This window comes from Trachurus trachurus (assembly GCF_905171665.1).
Source record: "Trachurus trachurus genome assembly, chromosome: 8".
NCBI classification, from domain to species: domain Eukaryota; kingdom Metazoa; phylum Chordata; class Actinopteri; order Carangiformes; family Carangidae; genus Trachurus; species Trachurus trachurus.
Genome location: NC_139905.1, coordinates 2,360,672 through 2,385,974, shown reverse-complemented (window position 1 = coordinate 2,385,974; position 25,303 = coordinate 2,360,672). Strand labels below are relative to the sequence as shown.

Sequence of the window (25,303 nt, the reverse complement as noted above, 5' to 3'; positions counted from 1 at the left end):
GATTTCAAAAGCCTGCCTGGAACGCAGCATTAGCGAAAACGACCGGATCACTCACTTCTGCTTTAAATTCCATTAACTTGTAGCTGCCTGACTCACACGCGCGCGCGCGCACACACACACACACACACACACACACACACACACACACACACAGAATATACAGTAGGCTATATTAACCTTTTTTATTTCTCATGTCTTCATTTTGTCCTAAAACGGTAGCCTGTATTTTTAAAACCTGGTCCCAGTGTGGGTAAATCTCCAAACGCCGCCTCAGAAAAAACTTAAAGCAGAAGTAAGTGATATATTTGTGTTAATATAAGTCTTAAATAGTTATATCTTCCGACAGCAATCACTTACATAGAGTGTTTGGTCTGAAACACGGGTCTGTCAGTCACTCTGCTCTGCTCTGAGCCGAGGAGAAAACATTTATCGTATCCTACAGTTTTTATCCAATGAGGAGAGAGAACGGCATGCAGGGCTGTGTGTGCAGCCAAGGAACGCCGTGAATGTGGTGACGTAGGGACGAGGACTGTTATGGTGCGTTCAAGGAAACTCGTATTTTTCCGACCGTGAAGTGGTACCAGTTCGATCTGGTACCAGTTCACGGGTCAGAAGTTACGAGTGGCCGTTATAGTGACTTTCACCGGTAAAACAGGTCGGAAAAACACGAGTGGGTTGCCTGGAACGCTACAAAGTCGTAAGTTGTGACTTGAAGCTGTAATTTACGGTTTCAAAAGCCTGCCTGGAACGCAGCATTAGCCAAAACGACCGGACCACTTACTTCTGCTTTAATACCTAAAGTCAGAACCAAAACTCATGGTGAAGCAGCCTTTTGTCATTACGGCCCACGACTGTGGAACAGCCTTCCTGAAGACCTGAGAGCAGCTGCAAATGTGGACATTTTTAAGAGCAAAGTTAAAACACACCTTTTTAGCTTGGCTTTTGATTGGATTTTACTTATAGGTTTCACTATTTTATTAGTTTTCCTATCATTTTATTGCATTTATCGATTTTTACTGTTTATTACATTTTTTATTATTATTTTTATTTTATTTCGTTTTGTATTCATTTGTACTTCTAATCTTTTTAGTCTTAGCATATTTGCGGTATAATTTTAGTTCTTTTTTATCATTTCATTTAATTATTTGGTTTTATCCAGTCTCTGGTGTTTCCTCACGGCAAATTGTAGAGTAAGATAGCGCTTCAGTTGCCTTCTTTTAAAGCTTTATAAAGTGTGTGTGTGTGTATGTGTGTGTGTGTGTGCGCACGCGTGTATCTGCGTTACTTTGGGTTTTATTTTTGCTTTGTTTTGTCTGCTTTTATCGTGTAGAGCACTTTGTGCTACATATATTTTGTATGAAAAGTGCTCTACAAATAAAGTCTGATTGATTGATCCACACCTCAGTCTGGGGCGGAGCCAGGCAGCCAGCTCACCTGAGGGAGTCACAGCACAGCAAGCCTCTACATTTAAAAACTTCCTAAACTAAACTAAAAATACCCAACATACCAACCGTAGGCTACGTGCTACAGTTTGACAGAAAGAGAAACTTTATTGACACATTTATTTTCTATGACGTAGGCCTATACAAACATGTCACAGGTAAAGCATTTCTCATCAGCTTTATTTTTTCTCTTTTTTTTATTTGACCATGATGATTTTGAATGATTTCTGAATGTAAGTGATCTCATGTCTGCCTTTGTCATTTCTGGTTGACTGTTTGAAATAAAGTTGTTAAAAATAATAATAATTTAAGAGCACATTTAACACACTCATGAACACCCCCACTTGCTCTCACATTATTAACTCCTTTAACACAGAACACTATAAGATTTTCTACCTTAAACTTACATCATGTAACCTAATCTTATCTGTGACTCTCCAAACACAAACTTGACAAACTTTATTTTTCCTTCATGATCAGTCGACCTCAGAAAATTATCTGTAACATCAACCTGCTCACATCTATGTCTGTTCACAGCTTCTTTGCTAATGCTACTGCTCCTTGGTTATCTTCATAAACCATAGGTGGTGTGTAGCTGAGTCAGTATTTAGATTTAATGTGTTTTTAAGTTGATATTATCTATGTGAACTTCAGCTAAAACTAAAAACCCACTCCACATATTATTCAGACCAGTGGTAAATATGTTAACCAGCTAAACTGTTGTTGCTGCAGCAGTTTGGTTCAGAGAACGATGGTTCCTGGTTCCAGCTGTTGTTGCAGGTGGGGCGTTAATTAGCGGTGCACCCCCCAAAACGCGCCAAAACGTCGCTGCTGCTGGAAGAGCCGAGACACACGGTGAAACTCTCTCCGTTATTTGTAGATAATATGCTCTTAAAGTCCTTACTTACCATGAATATCACACACACACTGAGTGATGAGGTGGCGGCCATGTTTAAAGTGTGTGTGACTGTGTGTTGTTTTTCTTTGTTCACGGTGAGACGAGGATTTAACGATCTCATCTCATTAGCATACATGTGTTTGTGTTGTGGCTTTGTTCTGTGTGTTTAAAGTTCATCTGCTGTGGATCCAACTGAAACTGCCACTATACGATCTCATGTCTACAGAAATATCTGATTGATTAGTGAACATTCAGTTTGAAACTGGAAACTACAGCTGCATCTCAATAAATCTGAATATCATGGAAAAGTCCATTTACAGTAGTTCAAGTCAAATAACCACAACCAAGTATTGAGTGCATATAGATGGAGAAACTTTTCACAAGGCCAATATTTCTGTATTAAAAATGCTTTTTTAAATTGGTCTTTTGTTATATTCTAATTTTGTTAGAGACTGAATTTTAAGTCTTCATTAAATGTAAACCATAATCAATACAATTAAATAAATAAATTCTGTGTGTAATGGATCTATATAATGTGTTAGCTTCACTTTTTGAATTGAATTACTGACATAAATAAACTTTTCCATGATATTCTAATTTATTGAGATGCACCTGTATATATTTATTTATTTATTAGTTTATTTCGGGCATGTCAATTAAATCATCATCATCACACTTCATCTTAGTTAAAATAATACAGTACACATGGCCGAAAGGGAAAGCGGGGGAAGCAAAAGCTTATCTAGTCCCGCCCCCATAATAAAGAATAAATTATCTTCATCATAATCTTTTCTTTTTCTTTTGACATAACATTTTCTTATGATATATCTTATTGATTAGTGAATATTCTGTTAGAAGTGTTAAAAAGGAATGTGATTAATGAGATAAAACATAAAAACATTGTCGATGCAGCTAATGTGCTCCTACTGTTGTGTGCAGAATAAAATCCTGAGATGGTCTCCAACAACGTCCTGTTTCCTGTGAGGTGAGTGGTGCCAGTGGGTTGCAGTCTGCTACAGGTGAGTGTTGGTGTCTGTCAGCAGCTTCAGGTAGTTGCACCAGCTACATCACTCCTGTGTGCTGGCCTGGGCCTTGGATTTGTCACATCTGTAGACATTTTATTCTTCTTATGACTCATTTACACCAACACATTCATTATATCCTAATAAAGTTCCAATCCAATGAACATAGAGACACTATAAATCATATTACAGTGATATTTGTGCATAATCATCAACCTTATTTAACCAAGTTAACAAAGACCACATTCTTATCAGTGGCAACAGCCTGGTAATAAACTCTTCAGCTCATTAATTAACACTCCAGAACTTATGCATTAACTTTTCATAACTTAGGTTCAGTTGTTAACAACAATTTCACAACAAAACAAGTCATGGACCCACAACACACACACATCACGCAAACTCCCACAGACAACACTGGAGACACAGCGTCACATTTTATCAACAAAAACAAACCTTTATTCATAGAGCACTTTTCATACAAAGGGAAGCAGCTCAAAGTGCTTTATGCAATAAAATAAACAGCAGTCAACATCCTCTGTCATTCAACATTCACAGTTACTCACACACACAAATGTTCTCCATGTAAACGTAGGCACATGCCCCACCACAATCCCTGCTCTAATTCTGCCCCCTAGTGTCCAAACAAGAGAACTCCTCCTACTGGAATCAGCTCAAGGTCAACAAACCGAATCATACAGACATAAATAGGCTTTCCTCCATAAATATGGTAAAATGCAGTTACATTAATACATTATGAGTTAAATGTAAATAATTTATCTCAAATGTGAACACACTATAGACACCATAGAACAGGTTTGTCTCTGTCATTTGTAGCCCAGAGCAATTAAACAGTTATGCATTCAGTTGAACTCATCATTTTAAGTCATGTCTAAAAAACACACTTGACATAAATAGTTTCATATTTTACATAAAAGCACTTTAAATTAACACACTCATTTAAATTGATTCCACACCCCTGGGCTTAGAGGTTCTGTGAGTGTTAAAGTTTGATTTCACAAAAACATCGGCATCACCAACCATCAACTGTCTGCACAAACATTTATAATAACAGCATGAGCACAGAAAAACAGCAACAGATCAAAGTAGGAGTTTGTTATGCGTTGTATGTAGCATAGCTAAGGTAAAAATAATTTGTTCATCATGATGCACTTTTCATACAAAAGGAAGCAGCTCAAAGTGCTTTATGCAATAAAATAAACAGCAGTCACAGCCGCTCTCATTCAACATTCACACACACAAATGTACAACATGTAGGCACTCACACTTCTCTAAAGTTTAACTAAGAAGTTTCAGTAATTCCTTTGGGGTTTGAGACGACACTCACCTGAAAAACACAGGAAAGAAACAGTGACACAGAGAGACGAGGCTGCTTGAACTGAGTCTTCCATGGCGATGAGGAAAACCCATCCAGACATGCCCCACCACAATCCCTGCTCTAATTCTGCCCCCTAGTGTCCAAACAAGAGAACTCCATCACCTCTAGGTCAACAAACCATATCATACAATTCAATTCAATTTATTTTTTTAAATGGGACAATGCGAGTTCATGAACGAAAACAATCGTAAACACGCCGGATTGTAGCCACAGGCTAATTTACATCCGCTGTCCCATACATAGATGTTCCCTACATAAATATTCTTTCTTCCAAAAACATATGATGAAATGCAGTTATATTAATACATTATGAGTTAAATGTAAATCATTTACCTCCACAAATGTCCCACTCTGTCAGCATGAACCAGTTCTAGAGCTGCTTTGGCTCTAACATCCTGAACACACACTTCACACTGTGGGACAGGTTTGTCTCTGGTCATTTGTAGCCCACAGCAATTAAACAGTTATGCATTCACTTCAGTAGAGCTCATAATTTAAATACATGTTTAAAGATGCACTTGAAGTAAATAGTTTCATATTTTACATAAAAGCACTCAAAATAAACACACTCATTTAAAAATGATAAAGTGGGTCAAATAGCAGAGTCAAGTGGAGGTGCACGGTAGCCAGTGAAATGCTTCATCCACTTCCTGAGTGAAGACCAGCTGGTCAGGTGAGGACAGGTGAGTTTTAATATGTAGTCAGCTGACTGATGTTTCTGTTAACCATGATGATAATTGTTGCCGTTGTAAACTGTGTCGGTCCATGCTAGTGTTAATACAATCCACTCGCTGTGATGCTAATTACTTCAAGTTAAATCCTATTGGGTTAGCCTAACAGTGTTAATGGCTTTGAAGTGGTGAGTGAGAATATCTTAGTAAATACTGCTGAGCAGCAGACATTTTCTGACTACATGCTGTGTAAAAGAAACTGTTATTCAATGTGTTCTGAAATACTTTGTGTAAAGTACTGCAGCTGGCTGTGGGTTAACACGGGTTCATATCAAATATTTACTGTTAATGCTGGTATTTCTGTAGCTAATAAAAGTTAAATGATGTTCTGAAGATTCGTCAGAGTTTAACCGTATATTTAAAGGTGCACCGGTGAGTTAATTTTTGAGATCTCCCTTATGTATTTGACCTGCAATTGAAATGTAGTAAAAATGTTGAATTGCTCACAACTTGGCATCAAGTAATTGTATCTTGACCTTGTCTCAGGTCCCAGAGTGAATACTTTTCAAAATGCCACCCTGCTGAGATGGTGGAGCCGACCTAGAGTGATCCAGAGATTTGTGAAGATTTCAACAGTTTCCAGAGAGAGAAGATGTTCCAGTACTGGATGACGAGCCAAGCCCAGAGAGATACTGAACCACTGGCTTTCAGCAAGGAGACAGCAAACTAGGTAACACTTATGTATTCCTCCTCTTTGTCAAGAATGGTTACACTTTACATTCATCATTTACTGTGTGTTGACAATGTAATACATTTTGTTTTTCCTGTGAAAGAGTATCTACCACAGACACAGGTAGGTGTACAACACAACTTTGTATTACAGCTCCGTTTACAAACATGTCGGCTTACTTGACGTGAACAACCCCCTCGGCGTATGTTTGAAGTCATCTGACGTTGTCTGTGGGATGTAAACAGCCTAAACTGTGTAAGATCGGTCCGCTCCCACTATACGCTGCCGTGACGATATGGGGACTGCTATTGATAAACCAGCGAGCTAACTAGCCAGCTAGCTATCAATACAGCTGCAGCTCCATGTTCTGTGTTTTCCTACCTGGACGTCACAGTCCCGCGCTTTCACCCGCGTCTCTGGGCGCAGCTGGAAAACATTTACACCACACCTTCATAACGGAACTATCATTTCTTATTTCCCCCGTAAAGGTTGTTGCTGCTGCTGCTGCTGCTGCTAAATATGAATATTGCTATGTCTTGCCTGGACCCCCGTTCTTCTCGCACTGCGCCGCTTCTTCTCGCGAGACTTGGGACGTTTGGCGAGTTCTGTGCAGCCGCTGCCCGGTCAGTCAGTCGGTCTCTGAAACGAGGTGAGGCCGGAGCGTGAACACACAAGGACCGCAGGTAATGGAGCATAGATATATTATATACATATACTGTCAGTAAATATATATATATATATATATATATATATATATATATATATATATATATATATATTTATTAGGGGTGTGACTTTGTACACGTGTACACGTTTACACGGAATGAAACTGTAAACGTGTAGTAAAAAATCCCTAAACGATACACGCAATTTTTTAATTTTTTTTTTAATTGTTATTACATAGCTACATTTTGGGGGGCTGGGTGAAAAATAGTCCCTCACACTGTCTTAATTTAGAAAAAACTATGATTTAATAAAAATGATGCTGTGACGCGCTTCCCTCCTTCAGACAAAATGTGCGTGACTGCGTTTCCCCCCCCCCCCCCCCCCTTTTTTCTTTTTTTGCGAGTGTAATGGCGCCGCCACCGAGTAAACGCCCATCCGAAATAAACGCCGGGTCAAACATTGCTTTTCTGGTCGCCAAAAAATATTCTATACAAATATAGCCTCCCTAAACACAAACAAATAACCTTAAACGGATTGAAAGGGGTGTCTCGAGACATTGAAGACGGCAGAGGACTGAGACGCCTCTGGGCTGGTTGCTCCTGCCCGGTCTGTCCTCTCCTCTCATCCGCACTTCAGCACCTGTCCTGGGCTGCACCCATAGACTGCACCGCGTCGGCTCGGCTCGCTCCTCGTTTTAAATGACTTTACTCCTTTTAAAAGTAGCGTAAACAATTTACTGTTCTGATCACTCATATGCGTGTTTAGTTAGGCTATACGGTGCATTATTATTAGTTGTACTTCAAAAATAAAGGACGGTGGAGCGAGCCAAGCTGTAGCCCAGGACAGGTGCTGAAGTGTGGGAGAGGAGGGAGAGACTGGGCTCCGCGGGGCTCTGGCAACTTGCGGCGGATCAGAGAGGGTGGAGGACCGACATGACAGGGGGTCTTGGTCTCCTGTCTGTGCGGAGGTCAGCGAGAGGGGGGGGGGGGTACGGTGGTCGACTCTGAACGCTCACCGGGCGGATCTCTCCAGTTACGGTGCGGTGCGGTGCGTGTCGGGGGGGAGGGGGGAGGGGGGCGGGACGAATCCGCCGTCGAGTCTTTCTATGGACAAACAAGTCGCGGACAATAGCTTTCATGTGACGTCACGGCCCGTATGGAACGCCCCCCTGGCGGTCAAAACAATCCACTTCCCCGCTGTCCGCGGCTTAGGACAAGGCAGAAAAACACACACTGCTCCCTGCTGCTTCAAAAATACCGGTGTTATGGCCCAACTGGTGTCTGATTTAACACCTGAAGCGTGTACACGAAAAAAAATGCACAGTGTACACGTGTACATATTTTCGTACACGTTCACACCCCTAATATATATATATATATATATATATATATATATATATATATATATATATATACCACACACTCCTCTTTAACTAACAAACAAAAGGAAGCAGAGGACCGGACACCCCTCCATCCTGACCTACAGCCTTTTCTTTTCCTTTTTTTCTTCTTTTGTTGCATATTTGTGGCACTTAGGCTAAATGTTTAAGATAGCTAATAAAACAATTTTCAATAAAAGGCCTATTGAGATATATTATAAATACTAATTAAACATTGAAGTGAATCACTCATCTAACGACCTCACAGATTTATTTGTTGAACTATAAACAACCACATGAACTTCACATATATGTGAAATATTTTGCACATGGGGAACATGTGGTTTTGGCAATTTTATGTGAATCATTTTAAATTTTTTTTACACATGCTCTACATGTGATCACATGTGTCAAACCACATGTAGAAAATGGGTTCACATGGGAGTTCACATGTGATTCACATAAAATTGGGCCAAAACCACATGTTTCCCATGTGCAAAATTTTTCACATGCGAAGAATCACATGTTAAAGTTCATGTGGGTTTTCTGTAAGAGATTGATTAAACAACAAAACCAGACTGATGAAATCACAACAACCATGAGATTTGATTTGTTTTTTTTTAAATTTATTACAATATGCCGTTAGCCAAGGTTGAAAATGATATTCACATGTAATAGATGGAGACCAGACCTGACTTTTAGACTCACATTAGAGCAAAAAAGACAATAATAAGATATAGTGAGATTTTGAATTTACATAGCCTAAGTGTGAAAGTGTAAAAAGCAAAGGTAAATATTTACTTACCTTACTTTATTTGTTTGTTTAGTTGGGACAATGCATATTAATGGACAGTGAGTACTAGAATACCCACTGTATATACACCGGATTTTTTGCTAAATTACATCCATAGTCCCCAAAAAAATACAACAATTAACATAAAAAAGCCCATAAAGACAAAGGGTCCATGCCTATGTTCCCACAGCCTTATGTTCCCACAGCCCTATGTTCCCACAGCCCTATGTTCCCACAATTCTAAGATTTTTCTCAAAATTAGGCCCTATGTTCCCACTGGACTCTCTACCTATTTGGGCTCTATCTATCTGGCCTGTCTAGCCTCTACCGGGTCTTTTTACTAAACTTAACCAACTCTTTTATTCATTGCCTAAACACAACCAATGGTGGGACCAAAGGGGTGTGGGAACATAGGGCCTAATTTTCAGTGACAACAAAAGTTAGAAATGTGGGAACATAAGGCTGTGGGAACATAGGGCTGTGGGAACATAGGGATGACCCCAAGACAAACAGTGTTGTGGGTAACGCGTTACAAAGTAACGCTACAAAGTAACGCGTTAGAGTACTCTAATTACTTTTTTCGTGTAACGCGTAACGTAACGCGTTAGTTTCGGGCGATGAGCAATCAGTAACTTAGTTTTTTTTTTTTTTAAAGTAATCCGTTACTTTTCGCCGGATAAGGAAAGGAAAATCCCGACTGCAGCCTGCTTTTTGTCAGACAGTAGGCTACGGCTAGTAGAGATGCGCGGTTTGCGGACACAACCGCGGAGTCCGCGGATAAACCGCGGGTCGGGCGGGTGACATGACGAAAAAATATATTTTAATTAGATTCGGGCGGGTGGCGGTTGAACCAATTAGGAAAAATATATACATAGTTAAATATTGTTACCCACATACGAAAAACGAGCAGCACTCTTTGAAACAGTCAAATTTTCATCAGGCACTGCAGTAATTGCCCACTGGTGTCTGTGCATGAGAGATGGCAACACCTTATTCATTTTGTGAGGAACGCACTCCTGATCTGAGGGCATTGGCAACAGTCAACACTTTCTTCATGGAAATGACAATACAGTGGAAACAGCTTATAGTGATCACGGATAGGCTATAGTAGCCTAATCAAACGCTAATATCAAAAGGCTTGGGACGGAATCATTTCTATACAAATGCTGTTTAAATAATTAGTTATAGTTATGAAGAAATCCGCTTATAGTATTCAGTTTTGGTCATTTTATGGATGAAAGCATGCGCAAAAACAATTTCAAAACTACGTGCATCATATTCATTTTATTTTCGGCGGTGTCCCTTTGACGTGCACTGCTGCAGCAGCCTGCACATGTTGCTGCGCTGTGTTGTTGTGCTGTGTGCGTCACCTGGCTGCTGAGCCACATGGCTGTCGGTGCGGCGCAACTCAATATCACTGGCTGTTTGTGTTGTCTGTCAAAACGTGGATGAATGAAACCTATCGACTTTATATCGACCGCGGACGTCAGGAATAGATTTTCGGCTTTTGGCTCGTTCCGTTCATCTCCGCATAGCGCTCTGTTCCCGTTAGAGAGAGAGAGAGAGAGAGAGAGAGAGAGAGAGAGAGAGAGAGAGAGAGAGAGAGAGAGAGAGAGAGAGGCGCGCTCTGCATGACAGCAGCGCGCGGTAGAAGTGAAACTCATCAGGCCAGACCACCCTCATCCATATTAGATGTTGGCCTACAACAACGGGCGGATGGCGGGCGGGTGTGGTTTTGAAAAAACGTTGGTTCGGGTGGATGGCGGGTGGATGATGACTTTTGTGATGCGGTTGCGGATGAAATAATTGCCTATCCGCGCATCTCTAACGGCTAGACTACTGTGCAACCTGCGGATGTGTCAGCCGAGGTGCAGCGCTGTGATGCTGACCTACGTGTGTGTGTGTTTCAATTCGCCAGCGAAAAGGACCGGGCCGGCTCTCAGTGCTTGCCCGCTTTCAGCAGCTCCCTCTCGGGGAGCGGCAGCTCAGTTCTCTCCCGGTCGAGCCCCGGATATCTACTCCATAGCTGCCGTAGCAGCAGTGTCATACCAGTACATTTAATCACATTTTTAACTTTTATTACACACAAGGCAGGAAGTTCACGTCTCGCCAGCCTCCCTCCTCTCCACACGTGAGTCCCCCGTTCAAGTTCAAACAGATCGAGCATGAAGCCGCTGAGAGGGATTCACGGCAACTACTGAATCCCCCCCCAAAAAAAGAACCCGCTACGTGGCATATTTGACTGTCTTTCCTGTTAATGTTATTCTGTAGGAGCTAATTTGATTGGATGACTGATGTTATTCATTGTCAGGACTCGGTGCATTTAAAAGAGGCTGTGTGTCTGTCAGTTAAGTTGCAGCATGTGCGAGGCGCTGCAAAAGGCTTTTCATTTTTAGTAACGCATGAGTACTCTAACGCGTTTATTCATAGGTAACGCAGTAACGTAACTGATTACTTTTAATTGATGGTAACGTTGTAACCTAACTAACTACTTTCCAAAGTAACTATACCCAACACTGAAGACAAAGGACCGGTAGATAACAGAATAAGTACATTTACATAGTTACAGGAGGGTTGGACACACAAGTAAAGTAAAGTAAAGTAAAAGTAAGTGTAAAAGTGTAAAAAGCAAAGGTAATATCAAATATACATTGATTCATTGATCATAATATAAAAATAAATAGTGTTTACTTGTTGGCCAAAGACTAAAACAACGTGGCGTCCTAAGCAGCTGGTAAATCTGTGTATTACAGTGTCCTGTAAGGGACAAACAGTCAAACAGGTTAACCGCCTCACATTAATATGTTAACTGTCGTCATAGCAACCTGATCTGAAACTCCATCATGGTAAAGGAACACTGAATAATGTGGAAATGAGCTGCAGTTCTTCACCACACCACAAGATTGAGCTGATTAATCAGAATGGATGAGGAAGGAAACAGGAGGAGGAGGAGGAGGAGGAGGAGAAGGAGGAGGAGGAAGAGAGAGGAGGAGGAGGAGGAAGAGGAGGAGGAGGAGGAGGAAGAGGAGGAGGAGGAGCAGAGAGTGTGTAGAGGATCAGATGAGTCCAGAGACAGTGATGATCTCTGTCAGGTCCAGAACACACAGGGAGAATGGTGGACTGGACTCTGAGAGAGACAGTGGAGCTGCTCTCAGATCAGTTCAGGAGGTCCAGGACTTTAGTCCCAGCTGAGAAGAGAAGCAGAGGACAGAGGTGATGGATCAGTGATCGTCTCTCTTCTCTGCTCTGATTGGCTGACTGTTGTCTCTCTCTGCTCTGATTGGCTGACTGTTGTCTCTCTCTCTCTGCTCTGATTGGCTGACTGTCGTCTCTCTCTGCTCTGATTGGCTGACTGTTGACTCTCTCTCTGCTCTGATTGGCTGACTGTTGTCTCTGTTATTGTCTCACTGACTTTAGTCCAATAGTGGTGAAAGCAGCACAGACTGACTCCGCCCCCCTACTGACCTCACAGTCTCCAGTCTACAGTCTGGACTCTTCACTAGATCAAACAGATCCTTCACGTCTGAAGACTTCAGGTTGTTTCCACTCAGGTCCAGTTCTCTCAGGTGGGAGGGGTTGGACTTCAGAGCTGAGACCAGAGAAGAACAGCTGATCTCTGACAACCTGCAGCTGTCCAATCTGAATAAAGAATAAAAGAAGAAGATTAATTAATTGATGATCAGAAAGAAGAGTTTTTTCTTCAACAGGTGAATTTCAGTGTCTTTGTCCAAACATGAGTTGTGAGGATCTTGTGCACATTGTTGTGATAGAGATGAAGTGAGTTGATGAGCTGATACTGGACATTTTCTCCAGAGTTTCTAGAAAACATGAGTCGTCTGACTGAGAGAAATACGAGTGTGTGTGAAGGTTGAACTGAAGTGAACAGACATTATTCATGACCACTGAGTGAAATGAGCTGAAACTGAAGAATCATTCTCACACAACAACTGCAAATATTCAACAACCACTATTTCAAATGTCATTAATCAATTCAATCAAAGTCAATGATTCAAGTTCTGAGTGAAGATCAATCAGGTTCAGTTGTGGATCAAAGATCTAAGATCTACAACAGTAACAGTCAGTGAACTCACTCCAGAGTCTCCAGTCTACAGTCTGGACTCTCCAGAAAACCACTCAGATCCTTCACTCCTGAATCCTGCAGGTTGTTCTCACTCAGGTTCAGGTGTCTCAGGTGGGAGGGGTTGGACTTCAGAGCTGAGCCCAGAGAAGAACAGCTGATGTCTGACAACCTGCAGCCCCTTAATCTGAATAAAGAATAAAAGAAGAAGATTAATTCATTGATAACTGATCAGATGTGTCCTGATCAATAATCAGACGTGTCCTGATCAATAATCAATAGAGGGACTTTGTCCTTGTGTTATTGTGGATCTTCATCGTGTGGCCTTCTACACACATCATCCACATGTCAGCACAGATTCATCAGCTGCTGCTGACCTCAGATCAGTCTGTCAATATACAATCAATATCTGATCAATACCTGTTGGACTAAACACTGACTACAACTCTCTGATTTAGAGATTCTGATTCTTTTAGACAGATTTATATTTGTACCATTTCATGTCACTAACTTTGTATTTTTCTTCCTCTCTGTTGTTATTATTATTATCAATAACTTTTTTGATCAACTCGTATCTTGTAACTTTGATTTTTGATAAAAATCTGAATAAACAGGAAAATAAATCTAGACTCAAATGAGGAATTAATACAACTCTGTGTTTCTGGACTCATTTTACATCATTTGTCACAGATTATTTAGAAGAAGAGTTTTTTGTTTCTAGGACATGTCCTGCTCAAGGTGCATTAAAATCTAAATATAGAAACACAGAAAATAATCTATTTCAATTTAATGTTTTCAGAAGAAAGTATGTTTTTATAAGTTCACTTTAATCCACTGTAGGTGGATCAGATACAACAGTCAGTGAACTGACCTCAGAGTCTCCACTCTACAGTCTGGACTCTCCAGAAAACCACTCAGATCCTTCACTCCTGAATCCTGCAGGTTGTTGTTGTAGCTCAGGTGCAGGTGTCTCAGGTGGGAGGGGTTGGACTTCAGAGCTGAGACCAGAGAAGAACAGCTGATGTCTGACAAACTGCAGCCCATCAATCTGAATAAAGAATAAAAGAAGAAGATTAATTCATTGATCACTGATCAGATGATGATTCTCTGTTATTATTATTTTTTATTAATAACTAGGCGTGTCCTCCACTAAGGATTTTCATAGTTGAATCTGATTGGTCAGATTTTGCCCATAGTCGACTAATCGTAGAATCATGTTGTTTTTTCCGTCATTAATTCATGATCTCATTCACGTCTTTTTCTGGAGAAAAGAGTTAAAACAGCTGAATAAACTAATTCTTCAGCTGGCATCAGATAACAGGACATTCTCCATCCGTCCTTTTCCTGATCTCACTCATTAGGCTACGATGACATCATCATCTCTCTTTCAGGGACGGTGCAGCGATGACGAGTACGAGTGTGTGCTGTGAATTAACGAGTGTGTGCTGTGAATCAACGAGTGTGTGTGGAGAATGAAAACGTAGAGTCTCGTTGTGAGGACAAGATATGAGCATCAGTGCTGGTTCAGACCGGTCAGGGGTCGAGGGTCATAGCCAGTGGCGGCCTTAGACATCTGGGGGCCCGTTTCAATATTTCATATGAGGCCCTACCCTGCTAAACATAAAATGATTTGCCAGTTATGAGCCCGTGTGTCGCTGATGCTTTAAACCCTGAAAGGATACAGTAAACGCACTATCCATGCATCCCAGGTACGCACAACACATTAAGTGTTAAAATCACTACCAGGGCAAGAAACCAGGACTTAGCAGAAAAAACGAGGACTGAAGTTGGTTTTCATCAAAAAAGAAAAAAACATGAACAGGAATCTTAACACAATCAAGAACTACAGGCTTTATAATAATATTCTGAATTTAAATTGGCAACAAAAGTAAAGAGAGCAAAGTGCTCCGAGTTATTTCAGCACCACGACCACGGACAAGGAAAGGACGAGACATGCGGACAGACAGACGTCTACAGGTGCTGCGGTGCTGGAGCAGCAGACAGACAGCTGTCTCCTCCATTATTACAATCTGTAAATAAGCTGCCAATAATATCACATTTTAGTTGTGCTCTCGCTGTGTTTTATTTCTCTGTTAAGTTAGGACGTACTCATAGATCGCATGTTTGGAGGCATTTTAACCCGAGGAAAAAAAGAAAAGAGGAGGAAAGTGATTGACAGACGTCAATCATCAGGTTACGCAACTGGGCGCACGTCAGGAGGAAAGCAGGAAAAACAAAAGGACATAAAAAGGAATAATACTGGGAGAAGGAAAACGAAGGTCTATTGATAGTTTGCGGGCCGTTTTCAAAGGCAAGCCTACGTTGTTATTGATATTTCCTGCCGTATTATTAATTAGGAGTGATTAGTACCGTCGCGGTGTGGCATGACACGCGCATCAGTGGTTGTAGAGCGGATCTGGGGTCGAGTGTGTGACCGCACGGTGGACAGAGCTGTTTGTGTGTGTGGTGGATGTAGGCCTGTGTGTGTGTGTGTGTGTGTGTTTTTTTTAAACCGAGGTGATGAATTATCTTTCACTTGGTGGCTGGGGCCTGTTTCAATTGAAATGGTTGAAACATAGGTAAGGCCACCTATGGTCACAGCACCATGGTGTTGTTGGTGTTGTTGCTGTGTGTGTGTGTGTGTGTGTGTGTGTGTGTGTGTGTAGGTGCTGCACAATAGACAGAGAATGCATCCCTTAAGTTTAATATTGTAAATAGAACTTTCTGAATTCAGAGAAAGAGACAGAGAGAGACGGTTCTCCGGTGCTCGATCACTCACTGTGATGTTTGTATCTAAACCATCTCTACTATTTTATAAGAAAACAGATAAATTCTATGTAAAACCAGATGTTCAGCAGCAGGAAGCTCCCCTATATATTCACAGTGGTACAGTGGGTACTAGTTTCATTTGGACGTTTCCCTGTAGGTCACACTGTAACCACTAGGTGGAAGCATCGTACTGAGATGCAGCTCAAAAGATTTTGCGATAATTCCACGTTTGACCACAACGTAGCTGCAATGGAGAGTGGCGCTGTTCATAGGCCATAGGTACTTCATTTACAGCTGTGGTCGAGAGAGCTAGAGAGTGAATGGACAGAGAGACCGCTACGCTGCTGATTTTGTTAACAGCAAGGATGCAAACAGCGCGACGAAAAGCGAAACTCGCTTTTTTCATGACCAATCAGCGCCTCAGCTGGGGTCAGTAAAATGTTTTTCTTCCAAGCAGCTGTTGTTGTTGATGTTTAGCGCTACCTGGAGCAGCAACAACAGTCGCTGCAGCTTCTACTGAGAGCGGGTCAGACGTAACGCACGTGAGACAGACACACGGACCGACCGTGCAGATGTCGCGGACATCGTTAAACTTTTTACACTAATGAAAAAAAACTGTTGTCACATTTTTCTCATTGAAAAACTATGCTGTATTATTATTATTATTATATTGCATTTCTCGTGTTCACTGCTCTGTGCTGCTGTCTTATGGAGGCGTCCTGCTGCTCACAGATGCCACCTGGCGGTTGTTTGGGCACATTGCAGCTTCTGGTGAAAACACAATTACTCCTCTACAAAAAATCCGTGTGACTCTCCCATGACTCATGCTTGAATCTCGCGTGAAATTGTCCAAATTAAACTAGTACCCACTGTACAATCTTTTCTTCATAACCACATTTTGTGACGATTCGACAGTGAGGTTGATCGTCCAATCAGAGCTCTCTGAATCAAATTGTTGAATAGTCGACTATTGGAGATCACCTCTATTAATAACTTTATTGATCAACTCCTATCAGGGTTAAACAGCACAGGGGTCAATGACGTGATGAAACCCAGTGTCAAGTGATGTAACTTTGATTTTTGATAAAAATCTGAATAAACAGGAAAATAAATCTGGACTCAAATGAGGAATTAATACAACTCTGTGTTTCTGGACTCATTTTACATCATTTGTCACAGATTATTTAGAAGAAGAGTTTTTTGTTTCTAGGACATGTCCTGCTCAAGATGCATTAAAATCTAAATATAGAGACACAGAAAATAATCTATTTCTATTCAATGTTTTCAGAAGAAAGTATATTTTTACAAATTCACTTTAATCCACTGTAGGTGGATCAGATACAACAGTCAGTGAACTGACCTCAGAGTCTCCAGTCGACAGTCTGGACTCTCCAGAAAACCACTCAGATCCTTCACTCCTGAATCCTGCAGGTTCATGTTCCAGCCCAGCTCCAGGTGTCTCAGGTGGGAGGGGTTGGACTTCAGAGCTGAGCCCAGAGAAGAACAGCTGATCTCTGACAAACTGCAGCCCCACAATCTGAATAAAGAATCAAAGAAGTGAGTTGAGGACAAAGCTCCTTGTTGACAGCGTTCAGTGTCTCATCATCTGTTCAGAGCTGAAGAAGCTTCAGAAAGAACAAGTTTAGAAAATCAAAGTCCAACAGCTGAAGCAACAGGAAGCAGGTTAAACAGTCAGTACGTTTACATGACACTTGAAAAAACCGAATTATTGCCTTAATCCGACTATAACTGGACAACTGAAGTGCATGTAAACACCTTAGTCCGACTGAAATCGGAGTTGAGAACTCCGATTAAGACACCCAGATAATGCGATTGGAATTCGATTTTCTCCGTCATGTATACACCTTAGTCGGAGTATAACTGGACAATGCATGTGCGCATGCTCCACAACCATAGAGACGGCACCAAGTGGAGCAGAGAAGCCGCCCGCACCCGGCCAAGTAAAGAAAAAAACCCAACATCAGCGCCGAGTCAATGCATTTCACACAGCGCGACCAGCAAGAGAGAGAGAAAGAGAGAGAGAGAGAGGAAAAAGGAAGCCCGTATCCTATTCTCAGCGCGCATCCAGCCCAGACTGGCGCGGCTGGTCGGGAACTGCAGTTGAGAATTTATTATTAAGCTTACTAAATTGTTTATATCCAGTTTTTTTACGAGGTGACAGAGAAGTCAACAGGACAGGGGCTGAAACAACGGGTGACGCCGCATGAGGGGGCGGACCCCGTCAGTTATTCGGTTTTCTCAGTTGCATGTATATTGAGACAAGAACAGAAGTCCGACTTGACGCCAAAATCGAATTTTGAGCCTAGCTCGATTAAGCTCTGCATGTAAACGTACTGAGTGACAGAGAGAAAACAGCTCATTAATATTCATGAGAAGCTGCTGCTGCTTCAACACAGACGCAGTGACTCCGCCTCTTCACCTGTCAGCTCCACCTGTGGCTCCATCCATACAAACTCATGTTGTGCAGCCACATTTCTCAGAGACTCTGTCACTGAGCTCCTTCTCACTCCAACAGCTCATCTGCACTCATACAGTGTAGGGCTGCCACAAACGATTATTTTGATAGTCGACTAGTCACCGACTATTTTTTTTCGATTAGTCGACTAATCGGATCATACGTAAATTGAATGTAAAACATACAGCTTATCACACCAGCATGCAGCTGCTCTCATATAACCATCATTAGCTTTCAGCTTGAAGTGTTTAAGGTATATGCTAACTAAAAATAAAGACAATTAAGATGATAGTTCATTAAACTTTTAAAGAAATATGCAGCTTTAACTGTAGCATAAAGTGCAAACAGCTGAGTAAAATAAGGATAAGGCACCGGCCTAAACAACACCAAAATAAATACTTAAAGGTTTTATAGGTTTTTATTTCCTTCATTTGTCTCTGGGAGCTACATTTAAATAAAATGAGGTAGACACCTGAAACTAAGGAATTATTCACAATAATAAAGTGTTGGTAGGCCTATCATTCAAATATAACTTGTGCTCAGTGTAAATAATAGGCTAGTCGTTCTGTTAAAAAAATCGAATAGTTAATAAGACAATCGTCTTGTAAAAATGTAAATGTCCCTTTTTACAGTCACAGAGGGAGAAACATGGAAAGACTCAACAGAAAGTTCTGTGTGAAACTGTTAAATGAAAACAAGTGAAACTGAGATGCAGCTCAAACTCTGCAAGGTGCGGACTGTGATGAGAAGCTACAGGAAAATATTGACGTAGATTTACTCCGGGAGAGAAGACTTCCTCGTTAAGATGAGCGCTCATTACGTGACGAGGACGCTGTGACCAGACGCTGTTTCGTTCCAATATAAGTCCGCGATTTTATTATTAAATGACGAACGGCTGATTTTCAGCCCGTGACTTAAAACGATGGAGCGGCGGTACCGCTCCTAGTACCGCTTCTCATTTAAAATGACAGAGAGAGAGAGAGAGAGAGGAGCGGTGGTGGCGGCAGCGGGGGGTGGGGGGCGGGGGGGGGAGGTTTACACCGGTGCCGCTTGATGAGGGACAAGACAGGTAGAGAGAGAAAAGAGAGGACACCTGTACTAACTCACCTTGAGTGAGTGAGTGCATGTGTGTGGTGGCCGGCTGCAGCGGCGGGTGCGTGTGTGGAAGGTGCCGCAGCAGTTTTGAGAGAAAAACAAAGTAAAAAAAAAAAACGACTCATCGACTATTAAATTAGTTGTCGACGTAGTCGTGACTAGTCGACTAATCGTGGCAACCCTAATACAGTGTGCGTCATAGTGCGCGTGTGCGTAGCGATACGCCGCTTCAATGGCCGACAAACACGGCTCCAGAGTTCAGGGCTGTTTGACAGCAACATCAAGTTGTGACAATCTTCAGAACGACGTGGTCAGCTTTTCTCTGTGGGCGTTTTGAAAGTGTGTGAAGCAGGTTGTTTGTGGCGAGCCCGTCCACAGCAGCTCATCACTCAGCTTCTGTGCTGCTGCTCTGCTCTGCTAACACACTGACTGTGTTCAACAGCTCACACAAGCCCACGTTCAAGAAGCTCAGCTGTCACTTTGAGCTGCTTCTGACTCCTGCCCTCAGCCAAGCACTGAGTCAACACTCTGAGCCTGAGCCGCCACATGAAGCAACAACCTTCAGCCCATCTTGGTGAGCCTCCAAACAAACCAGCTGAGCCTCTGCAGCTGCTTCATGTCAGCAGCAACAAGACCAACACTAGCAGCTCTGCTCTCACCGGTCTCACCTTGATTCTCAGCATTCACAGTCATTGACAGGAAGTGGCTGCAGTGTGTGCCGTGCTCTTCACTTCCTGCTTCACACTCCAGCCTCTCCCAGCCAGTTGAGCTACCAGGGAGCAGACTTTAGCTGCCAACAGCTCCCTACAGCCAGCCTCCACTGGAGCGCAGCTTTCCAGCCTCCTCTGCCTCTGCTGCCAGCTCTGTGGATCTCAGCTGCTTCCTCTCATGCTTCCTCCCATGGTTCTGTCAGCTCCACAACATCCACCAGCTGCTGTGTTTCTGACCACAACTCAACATCTGCTCTCAGATCAGTGCTGCACGTTGGTTCAACAACAAGTGTCTGAGTTGAAAACAACAGTTGTAGAAGCTGAGGTCGTTCTCTGCTGCTCTGAATCACAAACACTACGACTGCTCTCACCTTCTTCTCTCTGGACTCATCTCAACTGTTTTCTCTCTTCAGCTTCTTGAGAAAAATCCTCACACACAAATCCTGACATGTATGAACCAATGAGAAGCTGAAGCTTCAAACAACTACAACAGCTCCAGTCAGTGAACTCACCCCAGAGTCTCCAGTCTACAGTTTGGACTCTCCAGTCCAGCACACAGAAGCTCCACTGATGAATCATCCAGGTTGTTTCCTCTCAGGTTCAGGTGTGTCAGGTGGGAGGGGCTGGACTTCAGAGCTGAGGCAACGACTTCACAGTGAATCTCTGAGAGGTCACACTCAACAAGTCTGTGATTAGAGAAGAAACAAAATGTGTGAGAGTAAAATCAGACAATTTGTACTAAACACACACAACATGTCATCATGTGATCAACATGTGCTCTTCACACTCTGGTTCAGTTCATCTTCTCTCTTTGTGTTGGACATGAAACAATAATCCTCATCATCTGTGTGTGTGTGTGTGTGTGTAGAACTAATTGATGGTGTTATTGATCGTGTCTGGACTCACTCAGCCTTCCTGCAGTTCCTCACAGCTGGGATCAGTCTCCGTCGTCCCTGATCTGATGTGTTGTACTTCTTCAGGTTCAACTCGTCCAGAACCTGCTCTGACATCTGCAGCATGTAGGCCAGAGCTGAACACTGGATCTCAGAGAGGTACTTATGTGATCTGTTCTCTGACTCCAGGAACTGTTGGATCTCCTGATGAACTGACTGGTCCTTCATCTCCGTCAGACAGTGGAAGATGTTGATGCTTCTGTCAGGAGAGATTTTATCTCTGTCCTCCCTGTAATAACTGTCAACACTGCCATCACTCTTCATCTCCTTGAGGTTGTTGATGGCTCTCTGGATGGTTTCTGGACTGTTGTCTGTCTGACCCAGCAGACCTCCTAACAGCCTCTGGTTGGACTCCAGAGAGAGGCCATGAAGGAAGCGAACAAACAGGTCCAGGTGACCGTTTCTACTGCTGAGGGATTTCTGCATGGCTCTCTGCAGGAAGACATCCAGGGTTAAATCATCATGTTGTATCCACAGGAAGTTCTCCAGGACCTGTGTGTTCCTGTTGGTGAAACAGTGGAACATGTAGACTGCAGCCAGAAACTCCTGAACACTCAGATGAACAAAGCAGTAAACTGTTTTCTGGAAGATCACACTCTCTCTTTTGAAGATCTCAGTACAGAGTCCTGAGTTCACCAAGGCCTCTGTGACATCCAGACCACACTGCTCCAGGTCTTCTTGGTAGAACATGATGTTTCCTTCCTCCAGCTGTTCAAACGCCAGCCTCCCCAGCTTCAGAAGAACTTCCCTGTCGGCCTCCGTCAGCTCCTGTGGACTCGTCTCATGTCCTTCACCGTACTTGTTCTTCTTCCTCTTTGTCTGGACCAGCAGGAAGTGTGAGAACAGGTCCGTCGTGGTCTTGGGCAGCTCTCCTCTCTGGTCTGTGGTCAACATGTGCTCCAGAACTGTAGCACTGATCCAGCAGAAGACTGGGACTTGACACATGATGTGGAGGCTCCTGGACGTCTTGATGTGTGAGATGATTCTTCTGGACAGATCTTCATCACTGGACCTCCTCCTGAAGTACTCCTCCATCTGGGCGTCAGTGAAGCCTCGGACCTCTGTTACCCTGTCAACACATGTAGGAGGGATCTGATTGGCTGCTGCAGGTCTGGAGGTGATCCAGACCAGAGCCGAGGGAAGCAGATTCCCCTGGATGAGGTTTGTCAGCAGCACGTTGACTGATGACGTCTGTGTGACATCAGACACAACCTCCCTGTTGTTGAAGTCCAGTGACAGTCGGCTTTCATCCAGGCCGTCAAAGATGAAGAGAAGTTTACAGACAGCCAGCTGCTCTGCTGTGACCTTCTGTAATGTTGGATGGAAAACATGGAGCAGCCTGAGAAGACTCAACCGCTGATCTCTGATCAGGTTCAGCTCCCTGAACGAAAGCAGAACCAGCAGACTGACATCTTGGTTCTCCAAGCCCTCGGCCCAGTCCAGAGTGAACTTCTGCACCGAGAAGGTTTTTCCAACGCCAGCGACGCCGTTGGTCAGAACCACTCTGATGGGTCTCTGTTGGACAGGTGAGACTGTAGAGACTTTGTCTCTCTGTTGCACAGGTGAGACCGTAGAGACGTCCTCTCTCTGTTGGACAGGTGAGACCGTAGAGACGTCCTCTCTCTGTTGGACAGGTGAGACCGTAGAGACGTCCTCTCTCTGTTGGACAGGTGAGACCGTAGAGACGTCCTCTCTCTGTTGGACAGGTGAGTCTTTAAAGATGTCGTTGCACTTGATTGGCGTGTCATGGAGGGTCTTCTTCTTGGACGTTGTCTCCAGCTGTCTCACCTCATGTTGGGTATTAACCTCTTCACTCTGTCCCTCTGTGATGTAGAGCTCAGTGTAGATGCTGTTGAGGAGGGTTCCACTTCCTGTTCCACTTCCTGTTGCCTCAGTTCCTTCAGTCACTCGTTCACATCTGCTCCTCAGACTGATCTTATGTTGATCTAAAACCTCCTGCAGACCACGATCTGCTGAGAGAGAAGAGACAGAGTCAGACTGAAGACAGAGAGTCTGACAATCTGATCAGATTATTTTCATCAGCTACAGAAAAACTACAGACAACAAAGAGAAGGTTTGAATTAGGGCTGGGCGATATAACGATCTCGATACGGGATCGCGATAAATCTTTGATCGATTTCGATAATAAGCTATGGCCCTATTCCTCGATATCACATGAAAGTAAATATGCGCGACAGCAGCCGGCCACACTTCCGTCTAATACTCCGTCTCCTGTCCTGAGCATGCAGAGCTTGTTTGAGCTGCTGCAGCTAAAGGGAGGAAGGATAAGATGGATAGATAGATGGATAGATAGATAGATAGATAGATAGATAGATAGATAGATAGATAGATAGATAGATAGATAGATAGATAGATAGATAGATAGATAGATAGATAGACTTTATTGATCCCAAGCTGTGATAAAGTGAAAGTTGTAAAAGAGGGAGGAAACGAGTGGAGGTGGAGCCGATGGCAACTTAAGCGATTGTGAACGTGTGGAGCGTCAGTTCGTCTGTCCCGGCTAAAGAAGCCTGTCAGTGTGGAGTCAGAGCAACCTGATGATAGCCTACCACGGCCACAAAGTGGAGGAAACACGGAGCTGCTTGTGACGTTTATTCTGCGGTAACATGTCTCATGTTTGCTCATGTATACAGTGTGAAGAACATGCGCTATGCTCAGGCCCCCACATACTCCGGCGTATTTGACTCCGTGGATGTCCGCACGCACTCGAGGCAGACGAGGACCCAAAGCGGGCAGCCGCCGGTCCCTTCCGCGCAAAGCTCAATTTTTATGACCACGCAGACTCGATCTGTTTCAAATGTGACACTGTATGCTTGCCTATGAAACCGCAAAAGTCCACGGACAGTGCGCGCAGAGTCAACGCCACTCACAGTATTCACCGACAATCTCTCTCCCTCCCTCCCTCTCTCTCTGTCAGCGCCGCGCGCACACACACACGGAGCGTCGCATCGGAGCGGTGAAGTGAAACAACAACCTGCAGATCACCTGAGTTTACGTGAACTGCGCTCGTGGTTACCGAGTCAGATCAATAAATAGGCTTTATGCACAGCTCCACTACTTCCTGAGCTCAAACAGGCTCCTTTCCTTCCTGTCTTACATTATTGGACAAACTGATGAATCCAGGTGTGTCTGACCATTGTTGTGACTACTGAGGTCAGAGTCAGACACACCTGGATTCATCAAAGCCTTAAGTTCAAGTAGTAGTGGGGCTCAGCATAAAGCCTGTTGTCAGAGTAGCTAAATAGCTAAATATTTGTCTACAACCTGTTCAAATAACTAGAAAGACTAAAGCCTCGTGATTGACACATTTTAGAGCTGATGTATGGTAGAAAAAAGACAACAGAAAACAACAACAACAACAATGTAAATCAAATCAAACTGTGGATTATTGAACTGTTCCACCCTTAATGAACATTAAAGTGAACTCATGTCATCTTCCCAAACTGAACACATTCTCTGGTTTCTTCAGGATTCAGTCAGGATTAGGGATGTATACCGTGGACCGGTACTTTTTGGTACCGGTCCATAATTGCGTCGGTACCAGAGTACCGTTAAGATTCTGGACTAACGGTACTCTTATCGGTACTTTTTGAACGTCTCCCTAAGCGTCACGTAATAATGACACCGCCGCCACAGCAGCTTGTCACCCCCCAATTTCCACCGGTCCGTCAGCGCAACAGAACTGCTACACGGCGGTCACCGCAGCTGATCCCTGCCGCCCTAATCAGCACTTGGACCGGGCGAGCCGCGGCGAGTCTCAGCGGCGTCTCTCCGCGCCGCCGCGCCGACACACGGCCTGACGATGCGTGTGGAGCGAACGAGTCCGGCCCGGTCCGTTCGCCTGTGTCGGGTCGTCATGTGTTTGAAGCCTCGCACCGAGACCCAGCAAAGTACTTTAATTCATGTCGGAGGCGGAGGGTTGAGTGTCCAGTAGAGCAGCAGGTCAGTGAGGAGACAGAGGCTCCAGCAGCTTCATGTCTGCTGGTGAGAGGAGCAGAGTGCAGTCAGAGCCACCTGGTGTCACACCGGTAAGAAAGGAAACACTGAGCTGCTTGTGTCGTTTATTCTGCGGTAACACGTCTCATAAATTGACTGGTCTACGGCGTGAAGAACATGGACCGGCTGCTGTGGATGCAGCGTGTGTGTGTCAGCGCTGTACACAGACACACACACACATACACGGGGTGCAGCGTCGTAGCAAT

At 43.4% G+C, this 25,303-nt stretch overlaps 1 protein-coding gene across 1 annotated transcript; it reads right to left on the bottom strand.

Annotated features, from left to right (window-relative positions):
* Positions 1-12,177: 12,177 nt before the first annotated feature.
* On the bottom strand, positions 12,178-24,959 carry LOC310989784 (NLR family CARD domain-containing protein 3-like; the record flags this gene model as incomplete). The annotated part of the gene is made up of 9 exons (XM_083976933.1): positions 12,178-12,187; positions 12,465-12,638; positions 13,091-13,264; positions 13,949-14,125; positions 17,207-17,383; positions 20,640-20,813; positions 21,034-22,595; positions 22,776-23,050; positions 24,833-24,959. 9 exons carry the CDS (start codon positions 24,957-24,959, stop codon positions 12,178-12,180), a joined length of 2,850 nt encoding a protein of 949 aa, XP_083833059.1.
* Positions 24,960-25,303: the final 344 nt, after the last annotated feature.